The sequence below is a fragment of the Bombina bombina genome, chromosome 4 (assembly GCF_027579735.1).
Source record: "Bombina bombina isolate aBomBom1 chromosome 4, aBomBom1.pri, whole genome shotgun sequence".
Lineage (NCBI taxonomy): Eukaryota > Metazoa > Chordata > Amphibia > Anura > Bombinatoridae > Bombina > Bombina bombina.
In genome coordinates this window covers 54556483-54578761 of record NC_069502.1, presented here as the reverse complement: position 1 = coordinate 54578761, position 22279 = coordinate 54556483, and the positions used below count along the sequence as shown (strand labels likewise).

General features: G+C 41.1%; 1 protein-coding gene across 1 annotated transcript in view; it reads left to right on the top strand.

The window, feature by feature from the left end:
- Nucleotides 1-22279, top strand: part of LOC128656857 (embryonic protein UVS.2-like) — a 184280-nt gene that overhangs the window by 105963 nt on the left and 56038 nt on the right. The window contains exon 8 of the mRNA XM_053711023.1: nucleotides 18012-18237. Within this exon, the coding sequence (XP_053566998.1) occupies nucleotides 18012-18237 (226 nt within the window). The remainder of the gene's footprint in view (nucleotides 1-18011; nucleotides 18238-22279) is intronic.

Here is a 22279-nt window from a genome sequence, read left to right as displayed (position 1 = left end):
ATTAATTTATTGATAGTGTAGTGTTAGGTTTAATTGTAGGTAATTGGAGGTATTTTATTTAATTAATTTATTGATAGTGTAGTGTTAGGTTTAATTGTAACTTAGCTTAGGATTTATTTTACAGGTAATTTTATAATTATTTTAACTAGGTAACTATTAAATAGTTATTAACTATTTAATAGCTATTGTACCTGGTTAAAATAATTACAAAGTTACCTGTAAAGTAAATATAAATCCTAAAATAGCTACAATATAATTATAATTTATATTGTAGCTATATTAGGATTTATTTTACAGGTAAGTAAGCTTTAAATAGGAATAATTTATTTAATAATAGTTCATTTATTTAGTTAGATTTAAATTATATTTAACCTGGGGGGGGGTTAGGGTTAGGGTTAGACTTAGCTTTAGGGGTTAAAAAATGTATTAGAATAGCGGTGAGCTCCGGTCGGCAGATTAGGGGTTAATGTTTGAAGTTAGGTGTCGGCGATGTTAGGGAGGGCAGATTAGGGGTTAATACTATTTATTATAGGGTTATTGAGGCGGGAGTGAGGCGGATTGGGGTTAATAACTTTATTATAATAGCGGCGCGGCCTGGTTGGCAGATTAGGGGTTAATAAGTGTAGGCAGGTGGAGGAGACGTTGAGGGGGGCAGATTAGGGGTTAATTAATATAATATAGGGGTCGGCGGTGTTAGGGGCAGCAGATTAGGGGTACATAAGTATCACGTACCTTGTGGCGGCGTGCGGACGGCAGATTAAGGGTTAAAAAAATTTAATTGAGTGGCAGCGATGTGGGGGGACCTCGGTTTAGGGGTACATAGGTAGTTTATGGGTGTTAGTGTACTTTAGAGCACAGTAGTTAAGAGCTTTATAAACCGGAGTTATCCCAGAAAGATCTTAACTACTGTTTTTTTTCTGCGGCTGGAGTTTTGTCATTAGATTTCTAACGCTCACTTCAGCCACGACTCTAAATACCGGCGTTAGAAAGATCCCATTGAAAAGATAGGATACGCAATTGACGTAAGGGGATCTGCGGTATGGAAAAGTCGCAGTTGGAAAGTGAGCGTTAGACCCTTTAATGACTGGCTCCAAATACCAGAGGGCGGTAAAAACCAGCGTTAGGAGCCTCTAACGCTGGTTTTGACGGCTACCGCCCAACTCTAAATCTAGGCCATAATTTTTACAAGAGGGGACTGATGTTGCGTTACAGGCTAAAAGGCTTGCGGTACAGCTATACCGACAAGACTTGTAATGGCTGCATTTCTGTTTTAACACTGAAATTACCATTTTTTCAGCATTAAAAGACGAACACACAACTCGTAATCTACCTGTTTGTGAGATATTTCGTTTGGGGATTAGGCAGTATCCCCAGTTTTCACGAGCACCCAAACTTTAGTGTGCTGTACCGACACAACCTGCATCCACAGTAACAGTCTATTCCCAATAATTGATGATATGATATCAAATTCAGAATTGAATCCATATCTATGTGGCCAACCTGAAAATCCAGAAAACCTCCTCTCTGCATATTGCCTTATCCCTGCTTCCTCCTCTTCTAGAATTCCTAATAGTTTCTATAGCACGCCATTTAAAAACAGAATTTATGCTTACCTGATAAATTACTTTCTCCAACGGTGTGTCCGGTCCACGGCGTCATCCTTACTTGTGGGAATATCTCTTCCCCAACAGGAAATGGCAAAGAGTCCCAGCAAAGCTGGCCATATAGTCCCTCCTAGGCTCCGCCCACCCCAGTCATTCGACCGACGGACAGGAGGAAAAAATAGGAGAAACCATAGGGTGCCGTGGTGACTGTAGTTAGAGAAAATAATTCATCAGACCTGATTAAAAAAAACAGGGCGGGCCGTGGACCGGACACACCGTTGGAGAAAGTAATTTATCAGGTAAGCATAAATTCTGTTTTCTCCAACATTGGTGTGTCCGGTCCACGGCGTCATCCTTACTTGTGGGAACCAATACCAAAGCTTTAGGACACAGATGAAGGGAGGGAGCAAATCAGGTTACCTAAACGGAAGGCACCACGGCTTGCAAAACTTTTCTCCCAAAAATAGCCTCCGAAGAAGCAAAAGTATCAAATTTGTAAAATTTGGCAAAAGTGTGCAGTGAAGACCAAGTCGCTGCCTTACATATCTGATCAACAGAAGCCTCGTTCTTGAAGGCCCATGTGGAAGCCACAGCCCTAGTGGAGTGAGCTGTGATTCTTTCTGGAGGTTGCCGTCCGGCAGTCTCGTAAGCCAATCGGATGATGCTTTTAAGCCAAAAATAAAGAGAGGTAGAAGTCGCTTTTTGACCTCTCCTTTTACCAGAATAGACGACAAACAGAGAAGAAGTTTGTCTGAACTCTTTTGTAGCTTCTAAATATTGATTTTAGAGCACGGACTACGTCTAAATTGTGTAACAAACGTTCCTTCTTTGAAACTGGATTCGGACACAAAGAAGGAACAACTATCTCCTGGTTAATATTTTTGTTAGAAACAACCTTTGGAAGAAAACCAGGCTTAGTACGCAAAACAACCTTATCTGCATGGAACACCAGATAGGGCGGAGAACACTGCAGAGCAGATAACTCAGAAACTCTTCTAGCAGAAGAAATAGAAACCAAAAACAAAAACTTTCCAAGATAACAACTTAATATCTATGGAATGTAGAGGTTCAAACGGAACCCCTTGAAGAACTGAAAGAACTAGATTTAAACTCCAGGAAGGAGTCAAAGGTCTGTAAACAGGCTTGATCCTAACCAGAGCCTGAACAAATGCTTGAACATCTGGCACAGCTGCCAGTCGTTTGTGTAATAAGACAGATAAAGCAGAAATCTGTCCCTTTAGAGAACTCGCTGATAATCCTTTATCCAAACCCTCTTGTAGAAAGGAAAGGATCCAAGGAATTTTGATCTTATTCCATGAGAATCCCTTGGATTCACACCAGCAGATATATCTTTTCCATATTTTATGGTAAATTTTTCTAGTTACCGGTTTTCTGGCTTGAACTAGAGTATCTATCACAGAATCTGAAAACCCACGCTTTGATAGAATCAAGCGTTCAATCTCCAAGCCGTCAGCTGGAGGGAGACCAGATTTGGATGTTCGAATGGACCCTGAACAAGAAGGTCCTGTCTCAAAGGTAGCTTCCATGGTGGAACCGATGACATATTCACCAGGTCTGCATACCAAGTCCTGCGTGGCCACGCAGGAGCTATCAAGATCACTGAGGCCCTCTCCTGTTTGATCCTGGCTACCAGCCTGGGAATGAGAGGAAATGGTGGAAACACATAAGCTAGGTTGAAGGTCCAAGGCTCTACTAGTGCATCCACTAGAGTCGCCTTGGGATCCCTGGATCTGGACCCGTAGCAAGGAACCTTGAAGTTCTGACGAGACGCCATCAGATCCATATCTGGAATGCCCCATAGTTGCGTCAACTGGGCAAAGATCTCCGGGTGGAGTTCCCACTCCTCCGGATGGAATGTCTGACGACTCAAATAATCCGCTTCCCAGTTTTCCACACCTGGAATGTGGATCGCAGATAGGTGGCAGGAGTGATTCTCCGCCCATTGTATTATTTTGGTCACTTCTTTCATCACCAGGGAACTCCTTGTTCCCCCCTGATGATTGATATACGCAACAGTCGTCATGTTGTCTGATTGGAATCTTATGAATCTGGACTTTGCTAGCTGAGGCCAAGCCCTGAGAGCATTGAATATCGCTCTTAGTTCCAGAATGTTTATCGGGAGAAGAGACTCTTCCCGAGACCATAGTCCCTGAACTTTCAGGGATTCCCAGACCGCACCCCAGCCCACTAGGCTGGCGTCGGTCGTGACGATGACCCACTCTGGTCTGCGGAAGCTCATTCCCTGGGACAGGTGATCCTGGGTTAGCCACCAACGGAGTGAGTCTCTGGTCTTCTGATCTACTTGAATCACTGGAGACAAGTCTGTATAGTCCCCATTCCACTGTTTCAGCAGGCCCAGTTGTAATGGTCTTAGATGAATTCACGCAAAAGGAACTATGTCCATTGCTGCAACCATCAATCCTACTACTTCCATGCACTGAGCTACGGAAGGACGAGGAATAGAATGAAGAACTTGACAAGCGTTTAGAAGCTTTGACTTTCTGACTTCTGTCAAGAAAATCCTCATTTCTAAGGAATCTATTATTGTTCCCAAGAAGGGAACTCTTGTCGACGGAGACAGGGAACTTTTTTCTATGTTCACCTTCCATCCGTGAGATCTGAGAAAGGCTAGAATGATGTCTGAGTGAGCCTTTGCCTTTGAAAGAGACAACGCTTGTATTAGAATGTCGTCCAAGTACGGTACTACTGCAATGCCCCTTGGTCTTAGAACCGCTAGAAGGGATCCGAGTACCTTTGTGAAAATCCTTGGAGCAGTGGCTAGCCCGAATGGGAGGGCCACAAACTGGTAATGTTTGTCCAGAAAGGCGAACCTTAGGAACTGATGATGTTCTTTGTGGATAGGGATATGTAGATACGCGTCCTTTAGATCCATGGTAGTCATAAATTGACCTTCCTGGATTGTGGGTAGAATCGTTCGAATGGTTTCCATCTTGAATGATGGCACTCTGAGAAATTTGTTTAGGATCTTTAAATCCAGGATTGGTCTGAAAGTTCCCTCTTTTTTGGGAACTACAAACAGATTTGAGTAAAATCCCATTCCTTGTTCCGCCGTTGGAACTGGGTGTATCACTCCCATCTTTAACAGGTCTTCTATACAATGTAAGAATGCCTGTCTCTTTATTTGGTTTGAGGATAAGTGAGAAATGTGGAACCTCCCCCTTGGGGGTAGTTCCTTGAATTCCAGAAGATAATCCTGAGAAACTATTTCTAGCGTCCAGGGATCCTGAACATCTCTTGCCCAAGCCTGAGCAAAGAGAGAGAGTCTGCCCCCCACTAGATCCGGTCCCGGATCGGGGGCTACTCCTTCATGCTGTTTTGTTAGCAGCGGCAGGCTTCTTGGCCTGCTTACCCTTGTTCCAGCCTTGCATCGGTTTCCAGGCTGGTTTGGTCTGTGAGGTATTACCCTCTTGCTTAGAGGATGCAGAATTAGAGCCCGGTCCGTTCCTGAAATTACGAAAGGAACGAAAATTAGACTTATTCTTGGCTTTGAAAGGCCTATCTTGTGGGAGGGCGTGGCCCTTTCCCCCAGAGATGTCTGAGATAATCTCTTTCAATTCTGGTCCAAAGAGAGTTTTACCCTTGAAGGGGATATTAAGCAATTTTGTCTTAGATGATACATCCGCTGACCAAGACTTTAGCCAAAGCGCTCTGCGCGCCACAATTGCAAACCCTGAATTTTTCGCCGCTAATCTAGCTATTTGCAAAGCGGCATCTAAAATAAAAGAGTTAGCCAACTTAAGTGCGTGAACTCTGTCCATAACCTCCTCATATGGAGTCTCTCTACTGAGCGACTTTTCTAGTTCCTCGAACCAGAACCACGCTGCTGTAGTGACAGGAACAATGCACGAAATGGGTTGAAGAAGGTAACCTTGCTGTACAAAAATCTTTTTAAGCAAACCCTCCAATTTTTTATCCATAGGATCTTTGAAAGCACAATTATCCTCGATAGGAATAGTAGTGCGCTTGTTTAGAGTAGAAACTGCCCCCTCGACCTTAGGGACTGTCTGCCATAAGTCCTTTCTGGGGTCGACCATAGGAAATAATTTCTTAAATATAGGAGGGGGAACAAAAGGTATGCCGGGCTTCTCCCATTCCTTATTCACTATGTCCGCCACCCGCTTGGGTATAGGAAAAGCGTCGGGGTGCACCGGAACCTCTAGGAACTTGTCCATCTTGCATAATTTTTCTGGAATGACCAGGTTGTCACAATCATCCAGAGTAGATAACACCTCCTTAAGCAGTGCGCAGAGATGTTCTAATTTAAATTTAAATGTCACAACATCAGGTTCAGCCTGTTGGGAAATTTTTCCTGAATCTGAAATTTCCCCATCTGACAAAACCTCCCTCATGGCCCCTTCAGATTGGTGTGAGGGTATGACAGAACAATTATCATCAGCGCCCTCCTGCTCTTCAGTGTTTAAAACAGAGCAATCACGCTTTCTCTGATATGCAGGCATTTTAGATAAAATATTTGCTATGGAGTTATCCATTACAGCCGTGAATTGTTGCATGGTAATAAGCATTGGCGCGCTAGAAGTACTAGGGGCCTCCTGCGTGGGCAAAACTGGTGTAGACACAGAAGGAGATGATGTAGAACCCTGTCTACTCCCTTCATCTGATGAATCATCTTGGGCAACTTCATTATCTGTGACAGTACTGTCCTTACTTTGTTTGGACGCCTTGGCACAATTATCACATAATTTAGAAGGGGGAGACACATTGACTTTCATACATATAGAACATAGCTTATCTGAAGGCACAGACATGTTAAACAGGCTTAAACTTGTCAGTAAAACACAAAAACCGTTTTAAAACAAAAGCGTTACTGTCTCTTTAAATTTTAAACAGAGCACACTTTATTACTGAATATGTGAAAAAATATGAAGGAATTGTTCAAAATGTACCAAAATTTCATCACAGTGTCTTAAAGCATTAAAAGTATTGCACACCAATTTTCAGAGCTTTAACCCTTAAAATAACGAAACCGGAGCCGGTTACAGTTTTAACCCCTCTACAGTCCCAGCTACAGCCTTTGCTGCGACTTTACCAAGCCCAGAGGGGAATATGATACCAAATGACGCCTTCTAGGAACTTTTCCAACTATCTTCAGGTCCTCACACATGCATCTGCATGTCTTCCTCTCAAAAACAACTGTGCAGTAATGGCGCGAAAATGAGGCTCAGTCTACAACTGGGAAGGCCCTTCCTGACTGGAAAAGGTGTCTAACATAGTGCCTGACGTTAAAAAACGTTCCCCACGTTTATAAGAGTGAAATACCAGCATAAACATGTATAAAATGCCCAAATAAAGCAATCGATTTTGCCCATAAAAGTGTCTACCAGTTTTACAGCCCATATTAAGCCCTTTATTCTGTTTGAGACTAAGAAAATGGCTTACCGGTCCCCATGAGGGGAAAATACAGCCTTCCAGCAATACACAGTCTTGTTAGAAATATGGCTAGTCATACCTTAAGCAGAAAAGTCTGCTAACTGTTTCCCCCAACTGAAGTTACTTCATCTCAACAGTCCTATGTGGAAACAGCAAAGGATTTTAGTTACTGTCTGCTAAAATAATCTTCCTCTCACAAACAGAATTCTTCATCTTTTTCTGTTTCAGAGTAAATAGTACATACCAGCACTATTTTAAAATAACAAACTCTTGATAGTAGAATAAAAAAACTACAACTAAACACCACATACTCTTAACCATCTCCGTGGAGATGTTGCCTGTGCAACGGCAAAGAGAATGACTGGGGTGGGCGGAGCCTAGGAGGGACTATATGGCCAGCTTTGCTGGGACTCTTTGCCATTTCCTGTTGGGGAAGAGATATTCCCACAAGTAAGGATGACGCCGTGGACCGGACACACCAATGTTGGAGAAAGTATCTATATTTTTGTTATGAATGTCCAAAAATGTCTTGACAATGCTGAACATTTGTCATTAGAGATATAACCCAGATGTTAATGTATCTGTGTTCCTCATCAGTACTGGTCATACCTACATATTTTAAATGATGTTCTGTACATTCTATCAGATAGATCACATATGTCGTGGAACAACTGATGCAGCCTTTTGTCTCAAAAAATTGCCCTGTCAGGCAAGAATTAAATCCTTCTCTACAACCAGATGATCACATGACTTACAACTTGCATTACCACATCTATAGGCTCCATTTACACTGAGCCAGGAACTATTAGAACCTGGACTTGATAACTGGCTTGGGGAAATAATATTCCTTAGAGTGAGATTCCTGGAATATACACACAACAGCCATCCTCTTCTACTCTTTTTAAAGGGACACTGAACCCAAATGTTTTCTTTCATGATTCAGATAGAGCATGCAAATTTAAGCAACTTTCTAATTTACTCCTATTATCAATTTTTCTTCATTCTCTTGCTATCTTTATTTGAAAAAGAAGGCATCTAAGCTATTTTTTTAGTTGAGGACCATGTAAAGCACTTGTTTATTGGTGGATGAATTTATCCACAAATCAGCAAGAACAACACAGTGTGTTCACCAAAAATGGGGCGGCATCTAAACTTACATTCTTGCATTTCAAATAAAGATACTAAGAGAATGAAGAATATTTGATAATAGGAGTAAATTAGAAAGTTGCTTAAAATGCATGCTCTATCTGAATCACGAAAGAAAAAACTTGGGTTCAGTGTCCCTTTAAGTCCTTATCACCATAAAGCAGTGGTAAATACTTCTTTATGATATCACATGCTGCAAAATATTCAGATGACTATTGGGTAATGAAGAGCGGCTGTCGATCTTGCATTTTTCTATGTCTGGGATTAAAAGTATCAACTCTCTCGTGTGGTAACCTCATTTGATACTTTATTCAATAATTATGAAGATTAACCTCTCTCCTTTTTTAAGGTATCTCTTTCAAAAGAAAATTATGTTTGGCTATTGCCTTAAATATATACATTTGTCAAACATTCCAACACTTTCATATGTAAGAATATTCCTCCAGTAATAACTTAATAACCAAATTATAGTAATCATTATGGGGCCTATTTATCAAACTCCGTATGGAGCTTGATGCCCCGTGTTTCTGGCGAGCCTCAAGGCTCGCCAGAAACATAAGTTATAAAGCAGCGGTATAAAGACCACTGCTCCATAACCTGTCCACCTGCTCTAAGGCGGCGGACAGACATCGCCGGAAATCAAACCGATCCAATACGATCGGGTTGACTGACACCCCCTGCTAGCAGCCGATTGGCCGCGAATCTGCAGGGGGTGGTATTGCACTTGACTACTGATACACTCATTTTATTGTCTTTAGATATACATTGATACACTCATTTTACTGTCTTTAGATATACATTGATACATTAATTTTACTGTCTTTAGATATACATTGATACATTCAGTTTACTGTCTTTAGATATACATTTATACACTCATTTTACTGTCTTTTTTCTTGCACCAGCAGTTCACCAGGGGGGGAGAGACAGCAAAATAGAGGGGGAGAGAGCAAAAGAGGGGTGAAAAAAAAGAGGGGGGGGGAGAGAGAGAGCAAAAGAGCGGAAGAGAGACAGCAGAGGGGAGAGAGAGCAGAAGAGGGGGAGAGAGAGAGCACAAAAGAGGTGGAGAGAGAGCTCAAAACAGAGGGGGGAGAGAGAGAGCGTCAAAGAGGGGGAGAGAGAGAGCTCAAAAGAGATGGGGAGAGAGCGCAAAAGAGAAGGGGGAGAGAGCGCAAAAGTGAAGGGGGAGAGAGCGCAAAAGAGAGGGAGGAGAAAGCGCTAAAGAGAGGGGGGAGAGAGAGAGCAAAAGAGAGGAGAGGGAGAGCACAAAAGAGGGGGGAGAGAGCACAAAAGAGGGGGAAGAGAGAGCAAAAGAGGGGGGAGAGAGAGCAAAAGAGGGGGGAGAAAGCAAAAGAGAGGGGGAGAGAGCGCAAAAGAGGGGGAGAGAGTGCAAAAGAGGGGGGAGAGAGTGCAAAAAAGGGGGGAGAGAGCACAATAGGGGGGGAGAATGATCAAAAGAAGGGGGGAGAGAGCGCAAAAGAGAGGGGGGAGAGAGCGCAAAAGAGAGGGGGGAGAGAACGCAAAAGAGAGGGGGGAAAGAGCGCAAAAGAGGGGGAAGAGAGAGAGAAAAAAAGAGGGGGGAGAGAGAAAAAAACGGGGAGATAGAGAGAGCAAAAGAGAGGGGAGAGAGCAGAAGAGGGACGGGGAAGAGAGAGTGCAAAAGAGAGGGGGGAGAGAGAGGGAGCAAGGGTTGGAACCGCAGTACTTAAAAAAAATTGTCCCATGTATTCAGGCTTTAGGACTAGTGTGTGTATGTGGGTATGTATATACCCCCTTCCTTCTTCTGCATATGAAAAGACTCTTTACACAAACAGGAGAAAACTGGAGTAGGAAAACATCAGTATTTGTCTGAAACTTTGGGGCATGTTAGGAGTCTGAAAATCAGTGCAATGTTATTTTTAAAAAAAAAGCTGTATAGGCTATATAAATGGATCATCTACAAAAAAATTATGCATAGAAAAATCAAGTGTATAATGTCCCTTTAAACTACTAAGCGGTTTTGATAAACCCAGGACTAGTGATGTTGCGAATAGTTCAACGGCGAAGAGTTGAAGGCGAACATAGCATGTTCGTGTTCACCGCGGCGGGGGAATATATGCAATGTTCGATCCGCCCCCTATTAGTCATCATTGAGTAATACTTTGACCCTGTACCTCACAGTCAGCAGACACATTCCAGCCAATCAGCAGCAGACCCTCCCTCCCAGACCCTCCTACCTCCTGGACAGCATCCATTTTAGTTTCATTCGGAAGCTGCATTCTTAGGGAGAGGAGGGACAGTGTAGCTGCTGATGATTAATAGGGAAATCCATAGCTAGGCTAGTGTATTCAGTGTCCACTACAGTCCTGAAGGACTCATCTGATCTCTGCTGTAAGGACAGCACCCTAAAAAGCCCTTTTTAGGGCTGCTTTTTTTTTTCCTGTGTAATCTAATTGCAGTTGCCTGCCTGCCAGCGTGTGTGCCAGGCTCACAGCGTATAATGTGCCCACTTGCCCAGTGCCACCACTCATATCTGGTGTAACAGTAGTGTAAATTAAAAAAAAAAACTTTTTTGACTGTGAAACATCAGTCTGCTTGTGTAATCTAATTGCAGTCGCCTGCCTGCCAGCTTGTGTTCCAGGCTCACATTGTATACTGTGCCCACTTGCCCAGTGCCACCACTCATATCTGGTGTAACAGTAGTGTAAATTTAAAAAAAAAAACTTTTTTGACTGTGAAACATCAGTCTGCTTGTGTAATGTAATTGCAGTTGTCTGCCTGCCAGCGTGTGTGTCAGGCTCACAGAGTATACTGTGCCCACTTGCCCAGTGCCACCACTCATATCTGGTGTAAGAGTAGTGTAAATTAAAAAAAAAAAACTTTTTTAACTGTGAAACATCAGTCTGCTTGTGTAATCTAATTGCAGTTGCCTGCCTGCCAGCGTGTGTGTCAGGCTCACAGCGCATACTGTGCCCACTTGCTCAGTGCCACCATTCATATATTGTTTAATAGTAGTGTACATTAAAAAAAAAAAAACTTTTTGACTGTGAAACATAAGTCTGCTTTTTTGTGTAAGGCTCACAGCCCAGTGCCACCACTCATATCTGGTATAATAGTAGTGTAAGTGTACATTTAAAAAAAAAAACAAAACTTTTTTGACTGTGAAACATCAGTCTGCTTTTTTGTGTCAGGCTCACAAAGTATACTGTGCCCACTTGCCCAGTGCCACCACTCATATCTTGTTTAATAGTAGTGTTAGTATACATTTAAAAAAAAAACTTTTTTGACTGTGAAACATCAGTCTGCTTTTTTGTGTCAGGCTCACAGCGTATACTGTGCCCACTTGCCTTGTGCCACCACTCATATCTTGCTTAATAGTAGTGTAAGTGTACATTTAAAAAAAAATAACTTTTTGGACTGTTAAACATCAGTCTGGTTTTTTGTGTCAGGCTCATAGCGTATACTGTGCCCACTTGCCCAGTGCCACCACTCATATCTTGTTTAATAGTATTGTAAGTGTACATTTAAAAAAAAAAAAACTTTTTTGACTGTGAAACATCAGTCTGCTTTTTTGTGTCAGGCTCACAGCGTATACTGTGCCCACTTGTCCAGTGCCACCACTCATATCTTGTTTAATAGCAGTGTAAGTGTACATTTAAAAAAAAAACTTTTTTGACTGTGAAACATCAGTCTGCTTTTTTGTGTCAGGCTCACAGCGTATACTGTGCCCACTTGCCCAGTGGCACCACTCATATCTTGTTTAATAGTAGTGTAAGTGTACATTTAAAAAAAAAAAAATTGACTGTGAAACATCAGTCTGCTTTTTTATGTCAGGCTCAAAGCGTATACTGTGCCCACTTGCCCGACACGTTGGAATTCAACACTCCTAATGTTCGACCACCTGCTCCAATAAGAAAAAGCCGTTAACGACTATTTGTATGACCAGGGTGCTAGGACAGCCTTTGCGGAGCTGGGAATTTTTTTGCCACGTTACTGGATTCTCATGCGCAATGCCTGTAGGCTCATGCGTCCTTTTGAGGAGGTGACAAACCTAGTCAGTCGCACCGAAGGCACCATCAGCAACATCATACCATTTGTTTTTTTCCTGGAGCGTACCCTGCGAAGAGTGCTGGATCAGGCCGTAGATGAGTGTGAAGAGGAAGAGGAAGAGTTGTGGTCACCATCACCACCAGAAACAGCCTTATCAGCATTGCTTGCTGGACCAGCAGCAATGCTGGAAGAGGATTGTGAGGAAGAGGAGTTAGAGGAGGAATGTGGCTTTGAGGAGGAGGAGGAAGACCAACCACAACAGGCATCCCAGGGTGCTTGTTGTCACCTATCTGGTACCCGTGGTGTTGTACGTGGCTGGGGGGAAGAAGATACCTTCAGTGAGATCACTGAGGATGAGGAACGGGACATGAGTGGCTCGGCATCCAACCTTGTGCAAATGGAGTCTTTCATGCTGTCGTGCCTGTTGAGGGACCCTCATATAAAAAAGCTGAAGGAGAATGACCTGTACTGGGTGTCCACGCTACTAGACCCCCGGTATAAGCATAAAGTGCCTGAAATGTTACCGAATTACCACAAGTCAGAAAGGATGCAGCAGTTCCAAAAGAAATTAAAAAGTATGCTTTACACAGCGTATAAGGGTGATGTCACAGCACAACGGGAATCGAACAGGAGAAGAGGTAAAAGTAATCCTCCTCCTCCTACGACCATGCCGGCAAGGACAGGATGCTTTACAGACATGTTGTTGATGGAGGACATGCAGAGCTTTTTAAGTCCTATGCATCGCCACAGCCCTTCGGGGTCCACCCTCAGAGAACGACTCGTCCGACAGGTAGCAGACTACCTCGCCTTAACTGCAGATCTCGACACTCTGAGGAGCGAAGAACCCCTTGACTACTGGGTGTGCAGGTTTGACCTGTGGCCTGAGCTATCCCAATTTGCGATAGAACTTCTGGCCTGCCCCGCTTCAAGTGTCCTGTCAGAAAGAACCTTCAGTGCAGCAGGAGGTATTGTCACTGAGAAGAGAAGTTGCCTAGGTCAAAAAAGTCTAGATTACCTCACCTTTATTAAGATGAATGAGGGATGGATCCTGAAGGGACTGACAGTGGGCGATACACTAAAAAAGGCCTGATGTGATGAGCTGCCTTGGGCTAAAAATGGTCCACACGCTGCTGTATTTTATCTCTGAATGCCGGAAGACTTGCGTGACTTATCCGCCACCAACTAGGGTTCAAGCCGCAATGTTTTAGGGCACTTTCTGCCTGGGAAACAAACATCAATTTTTCTGGCCGCTGCTACAGCAGCGGCTGCAACAATACCTAATTTTTCAGGCATGTGTACATGTCTAATTTTTCTGGCCTCTGGTGCAGCACTGTGGCTTCAAAAACCAAACCAATAAAAAAGGCATATAACAGGCATTAAACTGATATGAATAGTACTACTTAACACACCACTCATATCTGGTGGCACAGTAGATTGCACGCGCAGTGCCCCAAATTTGAAGTAGGAGGACCGACCAAGCATCTTTTTCCATCTCCCTGTTCCTAAAATCAATGCCATATAAACGTCCCCTGATAGGGGACGTAACAGGGATTAAACTAATAAGAATAGTACTACTTAACACACCACTCATATCTAGTGGCACAGTAGATAGCACGTGCAGTGCCCCAAATTTGAAGTAGGAGGACCAACCAAGCATCTTTTTCCATCTCCCGGTTAATAAAATCCATGCCATATACATGTCCCCTGATAGGAGACGTAACAGGGATTAAACTGATAAGAATAGTACTACTTAACACAACACTCATATCTGGTGGTACAGTAGATTGCACGCACAGTGCCCCAAATTTGAAGTAGGAGGACTGACCAAGCATCTTTTTCCATCTCCCGGTTCCTAAAATCCATGCCATATACACGTCCCCTTATAGGGGACGTAACAGGGATTAAACTGATAAGAATAGTACTACTGAACACACCACTCATATCTGGTGGCACAGTAGATTGCACGCGCAGTGCCCCAAATTTGAAGTAGGAGGACCGACCAAGCATCTTTTTACATCTCCCGGTTCCTAAAATCCATGCCATATACACATCCCCTGATAGGGGACGTAACAGGGATTAAACTAATAAGAATACTACTACTGAACACACCACTCATATCTGGTGGCACAGTAGATTGCACGCGCAGTGCCCCAAATTTGAAGTAGGAGGACCGACCAAGCATCTTTTTCCATCTCCCGGTTCCTAAAATCCATTCCAAATACACGTCCCCTGATAGGGAACGTAACAGGGATTAAACTGATAAGAATAGTACTACTTAACACACCTTATAATAACGCAGAGAGAGGCAATGCAGAGAGAGGAGTCTGAAGAAGAGGAGTCAGAGGAGGAAGGTGGCTTTGAGGAGGTAGAAGACCAAACACAGCAGGCGTGCCAGGGGGCTTGCTGTCACCTTTTGGGGACCCTTGGTGTTGTACGTGGCTGGGTGGAGGAAGAGACCTTCAATGACATCAGTGAGGACAAGGAACGGGACATGGCTAGCTTGGTATCCAACCTTGTGCAAATGGGGAGTTTGCGGTTGTGCAAATGGACTGTTTGTGGTTGTTTGCGGTGTGTTAAACGGGGAGTTTGGTCTGTCACTGTGAAGCGGGCGTAACCCTTACACTACCTGATCGATACAACATCATACCTAATGTTTTAAAGCACTTTATTCCAAACAATTAGGAATGTTAAGTGATTTATGCCCTTTATGGATTAAAACCAGACTCTGCATCAACTATGTAATTAGTTTTGCCATGGATCCCCCTCCGGCATGCCACAGTCCAGGTGTTAGTCCCCTTGAAACAACTTTTCCATCACTATTGTGGCCAGAAAGAGTCCCTGTGGGTTTTAAAATTTGCCTGCCTATTTAAGTCAATGGCGGTTGCCCGGTTTGCCCGTTCGCACACTTTTGAGGAAGTTCGCGGGTTGCGAACGCAAAATTTTATGTTTGCGACATCACTACCCAGGACAATACATTTTTAACTTTTTTTCATTTAGTACTTCCAAAAGTTTTCAAATGTAGCATTAGTTTTAAGCATATGCTAAACAAACTGAAATCCCCCCACCATATTGAATGATGTTAGAAACATCAAACAGATACAAATGCTACCTGAAAAATTAATCAAAGTTAGGAATGTAGGAAAATCAATGATCCAACAAACACACATGCCAACTATACTTATAATGTAACATAGTAACATAGTGAATGAGATTGAAAAAAAGTTTATCGAGTTCAACCTATACAAATATAATAAACTTACAAAAAATCTCCACTTGAGCTTAAATTAATTCCATTAAAAGGTTTTAACACAAACAATCACATCTTTTAATTCTGTTTCTAACCAGAAATGTATCTAAACCATTTTTAAATGTATCTAAGGTATTGGCCTTCACTACCTCCTTTGGTAATGAGTTCCAAAATTGTATTGCTCTTACAGTGAAAAAACCTTTCCGTTGCAGGAAATTGTGAATTCTTGTCTTTCTTGTCCATTTTCTTGGAATAAACATAGCTTCTGCCATCTCTGTATATGGGCCTTGAATATATTTATTTAAAGTAATCATGTCACCTCTAGAGAAAACATACCCAGTTTGGCCAACCTCTCCTCATAGTTTAAATTCTCCATTTCCCGTATTAGCTTTGTTGCCCTTCTCTGAGCTTTTTCTAGGTCTGCAATGTCTTTTATTGAGTTCGGTCCCCAGAACTGAACTCCATACTCAAGGTGAAATATTACCGGGGATTTATATAGCGACAGAATTATGCTTTCCTCCCTTTGAATCAATGCCTCTTTTAATACATGCTAGAATATCATTAGCCTTAGAAACTGCTGCCCTGAATTGTGCACCCATCTTTAGCTTTTTATCTATTACTAAAACCCTTTCCTTCTCTGTTTGGCTAAGTCTAGACCCATTTAAATAATATATTGCCTGCTTATTATTACTTCCAAACTGTAGAACCTTGCATTTTCCTGTATTAAATCTAATTTCCATATATCTGCCCATACTTCTAATTTTTGCAGATCTCCTTGTAATGCAAGTTCATCCTGCTCTGAATGAATGACGTTACACAACTTTGTATCATCTGCAAAAATAGAGATGTCGCTATTTAATCCTTGCTCCAAGCCATTAATAAAAATATTAAAAAGAACAGGGCCCAGTACTGATCCCTGGGGGACTCCACTAATTACCTTTGTCCAATCAGAGTATGATCTGTTTACTACTACTTAGTGCTCCCTGTCTTTTATCCAGTTATTTATCCATGAGCTAACATTTACAGCTATTTACAGTCCCTTCATTTTGTACATTAATCTCTTAGGTGGCACTGTATCAAACTCCTTTGCAAAATCTAAGTATATCACATCAACTGATTCCCCTGTATCTATATTTTGACTTACTTCCTTGTAGAATGTAATTAGATTTGTTTATCATGATCTATTTCTCATAAAACCATGCTGATTTGCACTCATAATCTTGTTTATACAAATATACTCATCAATATAATCCCTTATAATCCCATCAAGTATCTTCCCCACTATTGATGTAAAACTAACTGCTCTATAGCTTACTGAATTAGCCCTGGTTCACTTTTTGAAGAGTGGCACCACATCAGCTTTATGCCAGCCCTGGGGTACTATTCCTGAGGATATTGAGCCCTTAAAAATTAAGATTAGTGGTATTTCTATAATAGTGCTAAATTCCCGTAAAACCCTTGTGTGTATTCCATCTGGGCCTGGAGTTTTATTTACCTGAATATTATTCAGTTTTTTCCTGATATCCTGTGTACATTACCCAGGTAATGGTATGGGCTTATATGTTCTAGTTTGTTCCAAAGTATCCTCCTTTGGTTCCAATACTGAAGAAAAGAATTGGTTTAGTACCTCATATATAAGGATAGTATGAAATGTGTAATGCACTTCCCTTAAAAGAGATAATTGCCAGCCCAGATCCTCCTCAACTGTATACAGGATAATCTATAAATATCTCTGGAAATGGAGCTGAATATCCTTCCCTGTCACTGTTGGTCTTCTCCCTGTCACTGTTAATCAAACTACCCTCCACACATTTCAATTTACCTATATTGTCCTTCTTAGTTTTTTTTGCCATTTATGTACTTAAAAAACCTTTTAGGGTTTGACTTAGAATCTTTTGCACTCAATCTTTCATTTTCAATTTTACTTTTTTGCATGCTTTGTTACATTCCTTATAAATTTGGTATGTTGAGTTTGTAATATTTCTTTTGAATAATTTAAACACGTTACGTTTTTTTCCTAACTTCTCTTAACACATTTGTATTTGACCACGTTGGCTTGGATTTATTTATTTTACTTTTATAACTATATGGTATGTGTTTATATATATTTATTTAACAAAGTTTTACATGTTATCCATTTATCTTCTATTTTTATTAGAGAATACTTTGTCCCAATTTATGTTATTTAATGATTTCCTTAAATCATTGAATTTTGCTTTCTTAAAATTATAAATCTTAGTTAAACCTTTAAGACACTGCTTCTGTTCAGATTCCTTAAACACATATACACATATCTATGGTTTTGGAACACAGTTGGTTCATTTCATACATATTACCTAATAGTATCACTAATTGCTATTTTGTCTCTGGTCAACCATGGGTCTTTGGTTTTTGTATTCACTACCATTTTGGGAGGTAATGATTATGAGCTTCAGTGACAATACAACTCAAAGTTTAAAAAATGTTGTCTACTAAAAACAAGCGCACACTTGTAATCAACCTGTATATGTCCTACAATTAGATAAAGGAAGTAACTTAACATTAATTTTCCACAGATTTTCATGACATTTGAAGCATTTGATATCCAGTTCACAACAAACTGTATATCTGACTATGTTATTGTATATGATGGACCCAGCGAAACATATCCAGTTCTCCTTAATAAAACCTGTGGTTCTGGAATATTGACCCCACTTGTAGCTTCCAGCAATTCAATGCTTTTGAAATTCGTTAGTGATGGAACCATTACAGCAACTGGATTTAAAGCTTCATACAGTACAGGTAGGTCTTAATTTTCAAAGTAAAAAATAAACATCTCCTGGATTTTTATCCTATCTGGTAGTCAATCTAATCTTTTTCCATAGTAAACGTATGATACAATCTATAGAGTGTGGATGCCTAATGTCTAAATAATATAAGTATAATGACCAATTTCAAAGAGAGAACGTTCTCAACGTGTGCGGAGACTAAACCAAGTAGTAAAGTTTAAAACATAACCTTGAATGTGTTTTGTTAAAAGCAAAAGTAACAATAGTGTGGCATTGAGTCCAGCTGACTAACCCTAAAGTTTCTCCTACGCATTTTGTGCCAGTAACGGCAATTCATCAGGTTCATAATAACCAATTTCTAAAGAGATGGAAAAAGGAAAGACGTTTATAAAGATGTATTAATAGCCCAGATAGTTATAATAAATGATAATGGCACCAAATGTCATTATGTTCAGTACGTGAGATAATTTCACATATTATAGTAAACTGAATGCAAATAGGAACAATTAAATACAGCGCTAAAGAGAACAGGTGTATCAACGTTCAAGCTATCCTAATGAGTGATTCTGGGGTAGTTATATGCACCAATATGTGGCTCCAACCTATAAATATTCAGTACCTACGTTGATGTATACAAAGTGAAAACATGCCATACACGCTATATCATAATTCTAAATCTAATATATCAGTGAATAATGCAAATAATGTTTATATTAACCACACTTGGAGTAGGTGGTACTGTATCAAAAAGAAAATTAAATCAATTACTCAGTCCAAACTACTTAACCAAAGAATCACAATATGTGGAAAGTGTTCAGTCCTAAGTTAATAATAATAAACAATGTTCCTTATATTTATATTGGTGTACACTTAGCTCCGATCTTGCAAGAGGCTGTTCAGTTCTAGGTACACAAACTGTAGCTTGAATATGTCCTCAGTATGATGAGGTGAGCTGTACAGAACCATGCAGAGCAGCCGATGATAGGAGATTAAAACCCTACGCGTTTCTTCTGCTCATGGGCAGACTTTTTCAAGGGGTATGTCAGAATGGTACCATTCTGACATACCCCTTGAAAAAGTCTGCCTGTGAGCAGAAGAAACACGTAGGGTTTTAATCTCCTATTAAAAGGAGAAGGACTGCTAAACAGAGAAGAAGAGTATGTTACCTTTTAGCCGTAGTGTCCAATAAGAACAAGTGAGACTCCAGGTGCTGCTGGTCGGCGTCCAGGTGATCCCTTCCGGAGATCACTACAGGCGGTTGTCTCTTCAAGCCAGTGGGCTAATTGTTTTTTCCCTATTATAGTAAACTGTGTATACTATAGATCACATAAGAATGTGCTGAGGCGACCAGCTGCCTAAAAGTTATCAAATCTGAACCCTTAGGTGCTGATATTCAAAAGTGCTATGAGGCAGCGCAATATACCAAGCGATCCAAGTGAGATTGTCGGAATATTCCAAGCTCTCGACCTAGCAACATCGCTGAAAGACTTTACTATACACACCATTGTTTGGCAATGCTGGCTAAAGCAACACCCCACATCGCGACCATATTGGTATTGATATTGTATAGAAAAGGATCCCTGGGAACAACAGCCATTTGCCTAATCACTACTCCTAATCTCCTAATACCCCTAAACTGAAGTACCCCACGATCACACACTAATACTAAACTAATAAACATCTAAACCGCCACATAATCACCACAAATCACTAACTATTAATCTCTAAAACATCAAATCGCTAGTTAACTTCTAAACCGCCACATACATATCACAAGTACTATTAACCCCTATGCCGCCATCAACCCGCTACAAGTACTAACTTTTAACCCATATGCCACCATCAACCCCTATGCCACCATCAACCTACTGCAAGTGCTAACTATTAACCCCCTATGCCACCATCAACCCACCGCAAGTGCTATTAACCCCCTATGCTGCCATCAACCCACTACAAGTGCTAATTATTAACCCCCTATGCCACCATAAAAAAAATCCAAGTTAAAAAAATCTAAACTAAAAAAATCTAAGTTAAAAAATTACAATAGAAAAGAATAATTAGAAAAAAAAAATTATATTGGCTGATTCCAATCAGCCAATAGGGATTGACTGAGTTGAAATCAGCTAATTGGAAGTAAGGAGTACCCCTATATATTGGGGTTTGGCGCTTCTGGGTTTTCAGTGTCTGGCAGAGTTATCATAAGCTGCGGAGTGGAGGTGACGGAAGATGATGGATGAAGAAGGACCCCACGGTTAACTTTGTGAAGTGGAGGTGGCAGAAGAGGTTGTCAAAGTCAGCCTCTGCCGCTGGGATGATGGGCCCCTGGCGCCCTTGAGAATGAATGAAGATGGGCCTCACCATTGATGAAGATTGCACAGCGAAGGTGGCGGAAGAGGCAGCTGAAGTCTGCCTCCACCCATACGAAGATGGGCCCAAGACGGACCAAGACGAGCCGGAGTCCTTTTCAACCATGAGTCACCATTGTTGGGTTAGATCGTTTTTTTTTTTTTTAGGGTGGGTTTTTTAATGTTCAGGATAGGCTTTTATTTTTTTTTTAGGTTAGTTTTTTTTTGTATGTGGGGTTCCTTTAATGTAATTGGGGGGGAGTTGTAACTTTATTTTGGCATTGGAGTGGTGATTGCTTTAGGGCAATGCCCTACAAAAGGCCCTTTTAAGGGCTATTGTAAATTATTTTACAGTTAGGGTTTAGGGTTTTTTTTTGGTTTATTTTATGGGGCATGTTATTTAGCTTTAGGTATATTTTTTATTTTCTGTAACTTATTAGGGTTAGAGGGGTTTTTAGTTGTTAGTGTAGTTCTAGTTTGCATTGGGAGGTGGCAGTATAGGCTTTAATCACCTAACCAACCCCCCTACCTGTATTGGGGTTGATTGGGTGATTATATTTATTTACTTTGGAATTTGTAGGTGATTAATGATGGTTACCATTTATTAGGCCTTAATTACATAAAAAAAAAACATCATACCTGTATGGGGGTTGATTAGGTGATTAAGGCCTAACAAATGGTAACCATTATTAATAATCTTATCAACTCCCATACATATATGAGGGATGGTTAGGTAATTAGGGCCTAATAAATAGTAACCATTATTAATCACCTAATCAACCCCCATACAGGTATGAGGGGTGGTTAGGTAATTAAGTCCTAATAAATGGTAACTATTATTAATTACCTAATCCCCCCTCATACCTGTATGGTGTGTCCTGGGGGTCTGTAGGCTAGGCATGAAGTAGGTGTAGGCGTACATGGGGGTTAGATTGGCGGTGCAGGGGGAGTATAGGTTAGCCGTGACATAGGTGTAGGTATCAGTGGGAGGTCGGAGGTGGAGCAGGGGGCGTAGCTTAGGCATGACATAGAAATACCAAAAAAGAAGGGAAACCATTAACAGATATCCCTAAAAGGGGCACACTGGCTGTATTACACACTGAATATATGAATGATATTACTTGTATATAACAAAAAAGTATATTAATGATAATAGAAAAAAAATAATAATGATAAAATAAAAAAACAATAATGAAAAGGGGTGTTCAGCAATTCAAAACAACAATGTTCAAAGTTATATGGTATATAAATTGTCCAAAAAGGATTCACGAATGAAAAATGTAGAAGGATACAGTGATGTGGTCCAAGTAAATAGATCTGGAAAAAACAGGTACTAGAACAGATGAAACAGGCATCGCCACTTCATACCTGAAGAAATGGCCCATGTGCGGTCAAGAAACGTGTTGCAAATAAAACCTTACAGTTTTTTCCAACATGTTTTGTATGTTACTTTGATCCATTATTATCCTGATGCAGTGAGGCAGTGTGATTCTGCTTCTTTTTTGCCTTCGTTCTCTTGGAGGCTACTTGCATTGTGCAGAACCTCGTTCCAAGAGGGGATCCGAGCATTTACACAGGGAACAACATAGGAGCTGCCCTTCATCTACTACCCTTAGCCGGAGATACTGGTTAGTGTACTGACCACTGCAAGTGTCAGTCTGCTTGATTTGCACCTTTATCACCCATAGGTGCCAACATATTTGTGAATAA